At 39.9% G+C, this 9,322-nt stretch overlaps 1 protein-coding gene across 1 annotated transcript; it reads right to left on the bottom strand.

The window, feature by feature from the left end:
- Positions 1-7,229, bottom strand: LOC121526164. Its single transcript, XM_041812587.1, has 6 exons — positions 4,927-7,229; positions 3,755-4,078; positions 3,577-3,645; positions 1,227-1,325; positions 1,015-1,055; positions 1-584 (listed from the first exon to the last, which is right to left on the bottom strand). Exons 1-6 carry the CDS (start codon positions 5,327-5,329, stop codon positions 480-482), a joined length of 1,041 nt encoding a protein of 346 aa, XP_041668521.1. The 5' UTR covers positions 5,330-7,229; the 3' UTR covers positions 1-479.
- Positions 7,230-9,322: the final 2,093 nt, after the last annotated feature.

Raw genomic sequence — 9,322 nt, 5'->3', positions numbered from 1 at the left:
CAAAACAATCAACACCAGAGCTTTTTGAAAGCTATTTTGAAATAAAACAAGGAACTCTGGGTAGGTAAATGATCATAACACTGTGATGGGGTTCTCCTAAAAACATTCCAAAACAGAAAATGAAAAAAAAAAAATGAAAAAAAAAAGGGTGTGAGAGGAAGACAGCACTAATAGTACTTTTTATACTCAGAATCTCATAAAATCAGATGTGTAGCTGTTTCTGTTTCTGTCATTTACCTAAAAAAAGTATGGAAGTATTAAAGAAAGTTCTGGACCATGACTGAACAAAGATCTTGACCATAACTGATCAAAGATGTTTTAATTATTGACTCTTTTTAGGTAGTTTTTTGCAAATCAGGGTCTAGATTTTACTGAATCCCCCTCCTGATGACTACAGCTCTGTCTGATGTCTTTCTATGTAAACTGGCTGAATAGGACTCAATTAATATGGGGCTAGACCCAGCAGCACCCTGTGATTTTCAGCCCAGGTTGTGGTAGCGTTGGCCCTTTTTGGCCAGATCCAGATTCTCATAGATGGTCACTTCACAGCCTGGGGCAGGAGAATGGTACTCATTGGACCGGGCCTGAAACAGTCAAGTTTTATTAGACAGTCAAAAAAGAGAATAAAGATCTGCAATGATGTGAAAAAGTGTTGTCCTCCTTCCTGATTTCTCATTTTTTGGATATTTGCCAGACTTAAATGTTTCAGATCATCTAGCTACATAGGGCCGGGGAGTTTTGGATGGCTTTATTGCCTTAATAAAAATAAATCATCATTTCAAAACAGACTTTTGTATTTACTCAGGTTATCTTTGCCTCATAAAATTATTGTGATGATCTGAAACATTTAAGTGTGACAAATATGCAAAAAAGTGAGGGGGAGGAGGGTGTAGAGAGCAGTTTGATGAAGGCCCAAAGGATGTGATGGGATTTGTTTGTAACCTAGGACATGATCAATGATATCCTGGTTTATCTCAGTGATCAGATTAATAAATAAAGAGTTAAAAAGGTCACCTCCGTGGTCACGGTGTCTCTGTGTCCTCTGCTGTTCAAATCTGTGAATCAGAATCCTGTTTTAGTCAGATTTCAACCCACTAATAACTTTATCAGCTGATAGAAAAGATCAGAAACCTTCACTGAGCTGTTGCAACCTTAGTGTCCTGACTTTAGCCTGGTTTAGGGTTAAACTAAAAGTCAGACGCTGTATGTACTTCCTGTTTCCTTACCATGGGGTGTGATGTTCTTTTGAACACAGACGAGAGTCAGCGTCAGCCCCAAGACGAAGATGATGACGGCCAGAACCACGACCACATACAGCATAGCACCTGTTAGACGTTAAAGACAAGACAAAGGCTGCTTCATTTACTCAATGAAGACATGACTATGACAGATAAATTAAACACCTGGAACCACATAAAAAAATGATTGTAAGTATTATATAAATACATGGATGTTTGTTAAATAAATATGTATTGTCTTATGGTGTTCGTCACTTTCATGGGTTGGCTTTCCTAACTTTCATGGGTGAAATTTCTTAACTTTTGTTGGATGGATTATCTAACTTTAGTCAGCAGGCTTTCTTAACTTTCATGGGTTGGATTTCTTAACTTTAATGGGTTGCACCTGACCTAAATTTGGTGGGATGGCGTTCCTTGGCTTTCCTTTGGCTTTCTGAGCTTTTTTAGTTGGCTTTCTTAGCTCACGTGGGTTGGCTTTCTTAGCTGATGAGGGTTGGCTGTCTTAACTTATGTGTAGGGTTGTGATGAGACACTTATCTCACAAGACAAGATGAGATTTGGGCCCACGAGACACGAGTTGAGACGAGATATTACACTTTTTTTTAATTTTGGGAAAAAAAAAATACATGGGTGGATAATATGTCATTGATACAACTGAAAGTCATAATTGCAGCGCATTTAGGTCTATTCAAAAATGTTTGAACTAAGTACTGAATAGGCTATCAATGCTTCCAAAGAGTGTTTTGTCTAACTCTGACTCAAACTGTACAATTTAATGCTCTTCAAATCAAACCTTTCATTTAAACAGTCTACAAAATCTTTAATTTACTACACTATGCACTCATTGCTACAATTACAATAACTATTTTTAATATTATACTTAATTATATATAGTAAAAGCATTTAGATTATTTTAAAAGTATTTTAAGCACCGTTTACAAAAGACTGAAATATAAAGAGCTGCATCAGTAAAATCAAACTATTTTTTATCCTCTTTATGGACATCCATATTTAAAACACTCAAAATACATCTTTAAGTCAATAACACGTAATTTAAAGACACCGATTATTTTATCATCTTGTGGTCTTTTTTCTCATATGAGCTTTAACAGTGTTGGACAAGACGCACAGATGAGCGTGTGTGTTAATGTGTGTGCGTTGGTGAGTGAGTGTGTCTGTCTGCTTGCATACAACAAACAGGGTGCGTTTTACTGAAGCTCTAACTTCGCTTTATGGAGCTAAGAGTGGACTCTATGGTGCTCAAACAGAGTTAGTTTTGCTAAGTTTATCGTTGCAGTGTGCAGACCCGTTGTGCTACACATGTTAAGCTTCTGACTGATCATACGCACAGCCAACAGCTGATGGATGTGTGACTGACAGACGGTGAGATAAGAAGGAGACATGACGAAGCCGCGTCTCAAAGTTACAAAGTCATAAATAGCGGCACTACAACTGAGTCTGCGCGCATACACGAACTAAATAAATGCTGTATTCTCCTCATGGAGACTGCACAGGCTTTCACTAGCAGAATTTCATCAATTCACACCATTATGACGATGCATAGGCGGATCATGTACGGCCCAAGTAGCGCATGCGAGGGGGGGGTTGGAGCGGTCATCTTAATGGATACCGTATCAGCTCTGTTTCCTCATTTGCTCTCTCGCCTACAGTTTAAAAGTGTCTACGGCATGTTTGTGATCTTTTATAACTTCTAGCTTGGTATTGTTTTCTGTAAGGAGAGCTGCTACTCCAAGCGTCTGCACAATATTGATCTCGTGAGATTGATTTTTCCGCGACAAGAAATCTTGTGGCATTTTGATTTCTTAACTTGCATGGGTGTGCTTTCTTAGGTTATGTGGGTTGGCTTTCTTGAATTACGTGGGTTGGCTTTCTTAGCTTACGTGGGTTGGCTTTCTTATGTGGTTGGCTTTCTCAACTTATGTGGTTTGGCTTCCCTGACTTTCATGGGTGGAATAGATCAACAGCTGAGGACAGTCAATTGCCATCCACTGATGTTAAACATTTTTAAGGCATTTAAGGAATATATAAGGTATTCTGAAGAACAAGTTTGTATAATTTGCAGTTTACAAATTGTGGTTGTGCCCACTGAAATCTCTGGGTCCCTGGACAGTTTAGGGGACTGGCCCTCCCCAGATGTGATTTAATAATATCAGAGAATGTGTGTGGTCTAGCCTCCTGGCTAACATTATGCTCCTGGTTAGCATTAGTCTCCTAGCAGAGCTGAATGTATCCACAGTTAGATCTGGGTCCAAAACAAGGTGTAGCTCTAGTCTGATAGCAGGATGATTCAGTAGAACTGATTTAGTTGCAGTTTCACCTGTTGGGAAGTTGCTGTGCTGCTCATCACCAGAAGAAGCCTCTTCCGGACTCCAAGTGGAACTGGGATCTGAAACCATAATTATGAAGAATTGTGAATTATGATTTAAGAACAGTTTTCTCAAAAATCCCTCCCTAACCATCACATTACAAATTCCCAACAATCACACAACACTCACCAGGGATGACGATGAGAGGGAAGGTGTTGAATGAAGCTGAAGACAGCGCTCTGCCGTATCCACACCTGTACCATCCAGTGTCAGACCTGGTCACATTTGAGATCGTCACATACAGCCCGTACAATGAATTTTCTTTAAATTCAAGGCTGAATCGGCTGCTCTGAGCAGCATTATTGGTTTCAAGAAGAACATCTTCTGTTTTACTGCAGTTGTCTCTACAGAGGAACTTCCACACTCCAGGGCCTAGATCACTACTGCATCCATGTGTGATGTTTTCTCCTTCAATGTTGGTATAAGCAAAAGAAGTGTTTCCATGAACCAGATCTGAGAAGAGAAAAGATGAACAGTAGATGTGATTAGCTCCTCTAACACCTAGATATAACATAATCCTCTGAGTCATTCAGTATAGCTAATACTAGAGCACCGAGTCTTCAGTCAAACAGGGCATCGTTTACAGGATTGGAGTCTCTTCAACTCAACCACATATGTAGCTACCGCCTCTTTCTCCTTAAATGAAGCTGATTAGTCCAATCATTCTCTGACCAAGAACAAGTGAATCAGTTTGAAGCTTTGGAGGTAAACCGATCGATTGAGGTTCAGACCGCTCTACGAGTCATTAATCCTACAAGGCTAACAGCTGTTGAGCCTCTACTCTCACTCATTATTAGGGCTGGGTTCAAAAAATAAATTTTCCGATTCAGATCGATTTTTTGTTTGAGTTGTCGATATCGATTAATTTTCCCAAAGATCAATCCTTTATTGCTGACTGTTAGTCTATGTTGCACTTTATTATGTTGATGGATCAAATGTCTTGGTCAATAAAAAGTATTTTCATGAAACAAGTTTGGGGTCAGTTTTTAGTGTGAACTTTAATATTTTAAATATTGGGCCTAGTTAGAAGGTTTCTTACTAATAATTCGACTGAAAGTATAATTTCTGTCATTTGTTCTCTAAGACCCCCTTGCATATTCAAGCAAAACAGGTACTGTAGCTGAAATATTCCTCAATGAATCGATATGGAATTGAATCGAATCAGAAATCGAATCAAATCAGGACCTTGTGAATCGAAATCCCATCGATTCAGGAAATCAGCAGCAATACCCAGCCCTACTCATTATATTAAAATGTTATTATGAAGGATTTTAACATTTGAAGGCCAAGTTCCAACTCACCATCAACAACTCTGACCTCAAAATCTGAGAAATCCCATGGAGCGTTGATCTCTCCGATCCCACACCTGTAGCGTGCTGAGTCAGACTTCATCAGGTTTCTGATGGTCACTGCCAAATTGCTCTTCTCAGAGCTACTTCCTGCTGTGGATACCTCTGTGTAACTGATGCTGTATCTGCCATTCACAGCCCTGACATGATGCGTTTCAACAATGCGTTTCATCCTTGCAGAAGAACTTCTTGTCATCACGCCCTGTGAATCTACAACAAATCTTCCCATTTCCTCCTGTAGCTCCAGTGTAGATGTTGAGTTTGGCAGTGACAGGACACAGAGCTGTGGGAGAATCAGAAGATCAGCATCAGTGCTGACTGCCAGAACTGCCAGTACGATATCTTTGGAGATCATGACATGTTGACTTTGGTCTCAGATTTTTCTTCAAACTTTCCATCCAAACCTGCCTTTGTGCTCTAAACTGCCTCATTGTTCTTAGATTTTCTCTGTACTCTAAATATCTGCTTGCCCCAAAATCTTGAGTTGATGATCACATTTCCGGATTAAACCATGCTCCTCTCATTCAGGTTGATTCTGCTTGTTTGTCAGACTGACACTCCGGTTTTTCTTTGTGCCCGAGCATCGACTTAGGGTCGACGAGGACCCTTCTTGTATCTGTATGCTTCTGTCAGAAGAGTTTAATTCGGGGGCGTTAACATGCTCAAAAACTCACCAAACTTTACATAAAATTGTCCCCCAGTGGAAATGTTTGTATTTTGGTGGAATTGTTCAAGTCCATCAAGCAGGGGCCCCACAGGGGCCACAAATGTAAGATAGGTGACTGGGTAAGAGTAAAAATCAGTACACACATGTATCAGGATAAGACGGAAAAAAAAGTCTCTTGGGGCCATCCTCTAAAATGTACAGGAAGCACACTACACAAGTTGATTTGCAAGTTTCATATTCTAACAAATTAGTCTGCGGGATTTCATCCAATTGACTCTAGATTTTTTTTTTGCCTATTCTAGACAACCTAGGGATCTCAATTTGAGCAAACTGCAAGATGTCATCAAAGGGCAGGGCTGTGACCAGAGCCCAAACTGAAACTATATTTTCTACCTTTTTTTACTGTGAAAATTCACCAATAATGCCTTACAACATTTTAATGCTTCTGTCAGTCATCACCAAACTTAATAGTCATGATCACACATTGATCCTGAATACATTTATACACCAGTGTCATATTTATCCCATTGTGCCCCTTTCTTACAATTGAACATTTCCACCTTGGATTTTTTGAATTTTCCATTAAAACATTCAGCCCCTGCACACAATTCAGCCTAGGTTTATGAATTTTGGTCTGCATATGGGTCATCATAAGAGCTACAAAAAAGCCTTGTGGACCCAAGCTCAAATCTCAACAGGAAGTCCACTCGCTTCATCTCATTTTCAAAATAAGGCATCTAGTGAAAAGCACATATTTAGTTTAACCTGGAATCCAAAATAATTTCAGATTGAAGAGTGCATTTTTGATTTTGTGAAGCTCTTGTTGGAGTAAGTCAGTGGTCATCTGTGCAGTGTCAGAGAACTGTATCATCAGCATAAAGTGTGTACTACTATGTGATAGTACAGATGTAATGTTGTTAATATTACTACATATTAAAATTATTATGTTTGGTCTGAATCTGTAATCTTCCAGGAATGCAAATGGCATAAACACAGAGTACAAACAGAAAAGTTTGTCCATGATAGACAGAAACAGTGCTGCAGGATTAATAATATTAATGATTAGTATTATTATTATCATTAAGGCAGATCCAGTTAATGAATCCTTATCTGACAACACCAAGAAGACGACCTGTTGGATCTTCATTCTGAGTTTACTCTGATGGAGACGATCAATAAACTGACTGAAGACTTCTGTCCTTCTGCTTTAGTCAAAATGAATTGCTGTTTTCGATGAGTGTTACTTCTGCATTTGACTCCAATGAACTGAGACGTTTCAGAAAAGGGGAACAGAAATGAATTATAACTAGAGCGTTTTGCTTGCACTGACAAAAAAAGTGTCTAATTATATTGTGGGTTTATTTACCAGAATCCCCTGAAACTGAGTGTGAAGTTTTTATAGTGTCTTCCCCCCTCTTACATGCATGATATAATAACACCTTAAAGCCTGAAATGGTGCCAGAGGCAAGTCCACTACATCATCCAATGCAGTAGACAAGGACTGTGCATGTTTTCGGTAAATAGAAAGCTCAGACGATGAGATTACATGGATTCTAATAATTCATTTAATAAATGATCCGTATAAAAAAAAAACTCAAACGATCAGATTAATATATAAATATGTATATATAGATACTTACATGAAACTGTATCATATTTAAAATTATTTTATTTCAAATCATGGAGTACATCTGTAGCGCTCTCTGTACCCTGTCCATCAGGTAGCACCCTAGGTTCGTAAACTTTAATTCCCTTAATGAAGTAAGTTAACCCTTTTTCCTGTATTTATGCCCACTCATCTGTAGGGCTGAAATGGTTCCTTGAATTATTCGGGTGATTCGAATAAAAAAATTCCTCAAGGCAAATTATGTGCCTCGAGGCTTCGATTAAATCAGTCCCGTATCCATATACACCCATGCGGTAGCCGGGACATCGCGCCGTGTGTTGCATGCTGTGTTTCGCACAGACGCTATATGTGTGGCACAATGCATTTGTTTTCGCTGTTACTATAACGTAACATGCATGATTTGAGGCATAAAAATCACGAGGGAAGAGAAGCAGACAAGTACTTGTCTTGCCTTTTTACGCAGCCACTGGTCGCAGCTTTATGGCATATATGGCACTATGCCTGCACCGGTGAACCTATGCCGATCTCCGAGTTGATCTCACCTGCATGACTTGCTGGTGTGAGACAGTGCTCAGTTTGTGTCTGCAGACGTCAGGGAATTTGATAAAATTCTCTGATTGACCCGACGGTTTCACAAAACACCATCAGGCTTCATGATTTAAGTCCTGTTTTGGTGCTCTCTCTCTCTTACAAGTCTGAGAGAGCTATGAAATATTAATGTATAATTATGTAACATTACAACACATGAAGCAAATACTCGGAACTACTTTCCAAGTAAACCACTGGGCGGAGTAACACAATAGCACCTGTGGCAGTGCCATAGTTTCTTGGTTGTTACGGCTTTGCATTTAACTTTTAAACAGCTCCGTCTTGTAATGTTCCATGATTATTTCGTAGCGTGGTGAATGTGCAGGTCACAACTTGTCCACAGGAGCGTTTTGGAGTTGTTGGATTGTGTATTTGAAGAGTTTGATGAAGGAAAGCCAGACCACCGTAAGACGCCATAGGATAGGAAGAGCAGCTGGTATCTCAGGCCCGCCGATCTAAAAATAGCTTGCACCGACAATTAAAGGTAACAAACCAATTACTAAGACTATAGGAATTATGGCAATGGGCGAATTTGCCAAAATGTTGAAGTATCCCTTTAAGTAATGGTAAATAACCTTGTGGGCCCACACACACGCACACACACGCCAGCAATAAGAAAATAAAATAGTAAAAATAAAACACGTTGCAGGCCTGATTGAAGATGGTGAGCGTTGTAGCTGAATCCGATTCACTTTAACTTGTAGAAACACAGGTAGGTACTCAGTGTCCTAGTTCAGGCAATAAGCATCCAAAGAAATGCACCTCGATGCTGGCGGGACACGTGGGCGGGATGAGGACGAGCTGATGGCGGGTAGATGGCAGACAGGCGGCATGCAGGACGACCATGGACCCTCGGCGGTGGAAATCTTCTTCCCACTCAGACCTCTCTGAGATCAGCAGACCGCCGCTCTCCTTCCCAGAAAGTCCAACAGCAACAGACCAAACACTCCTCGGAGCTGAAGGGATGACTACTGCACTAGAATACGGCTATGGCGGCGGACAAAAAGGAGGAAAAATCTTCTTTTTCCGTTGTCTGAGCTGAGCAACTGGCTGCAACTCCCTTACCACAGTCCAAATCCACATTAAAAGTCCGTTTCTCATCTCTGCAGATGGTGAAAAACACCCACAAAATCTCTCTGACTGAGCTGGACAGAAAATAAAAGTCATATTCTTTAGTTACTTAACTCTTTGTTTCTCTGTCGTTGCTGCTGCTTCCGCAGACGTTCTAGCTAGCTTCTCCCTCTTTTTCTCACAGACGTTCTCCTGCGCTAAGTCCCACCCCCACAGCCAATCAGCAAACAGAAAACTTGACAGGAGTCATTAACAACAAATCAGATACATGAAAATAAAACAGCCTACGTTGCAATGTTTTTTCGCTAAGTACATTGCAAACAAACTACTTAAAGGGCCAGTATAACATTATATTAAAGTGAGCATGTTTAATGACTTTTAGAAACATCTATTTT

This window comes from Cheilinus undulatus, linkage group 18 (genome assembly GCF_018320785.1).
Source record: "Cheilinus undulatus linkage group 18, ASM1832078v1, whole genome shotgun sequence".
Taxonomy (NCBI): Eukaryota; Metazoa; Chordata; class Actinopteri; order Labriformes; family Labridae; genus Cheilinus; species Cheilinus undulatus.
Note: the sequence above shows the minus strand (reverse complement) of the source record. Positions and strands in the feature narration are given on the sequence as shown.

What these genes read in the sequence shown, in the direction of transcription:
- LOC121526164 (XM_041812587.1), bottom strand. Translation starts at nt 5,329, where the DNA reads ATGATCTCCAAAGATATCGTACTGGCAGTTCTGGCAGTCAGCACTGAT. An exon ending in AAAGAACATCACACCCCATG is followed by an intron (nt 1,056 to 1,226) that starts GTAAGGAAACAG and finishes TCTGATTCACAG; the next exon opens with ATTTGAACAGCAGAGGACAC. An exon ending in GAGACACCGTGACCACGGAG is followed by an intron (nt 585 to 1,014) that starts GTGACCTTTTTA and finishes TGACTGTTTCAG; the next exon opens with GCCCGGTCCAATGAGTACCA.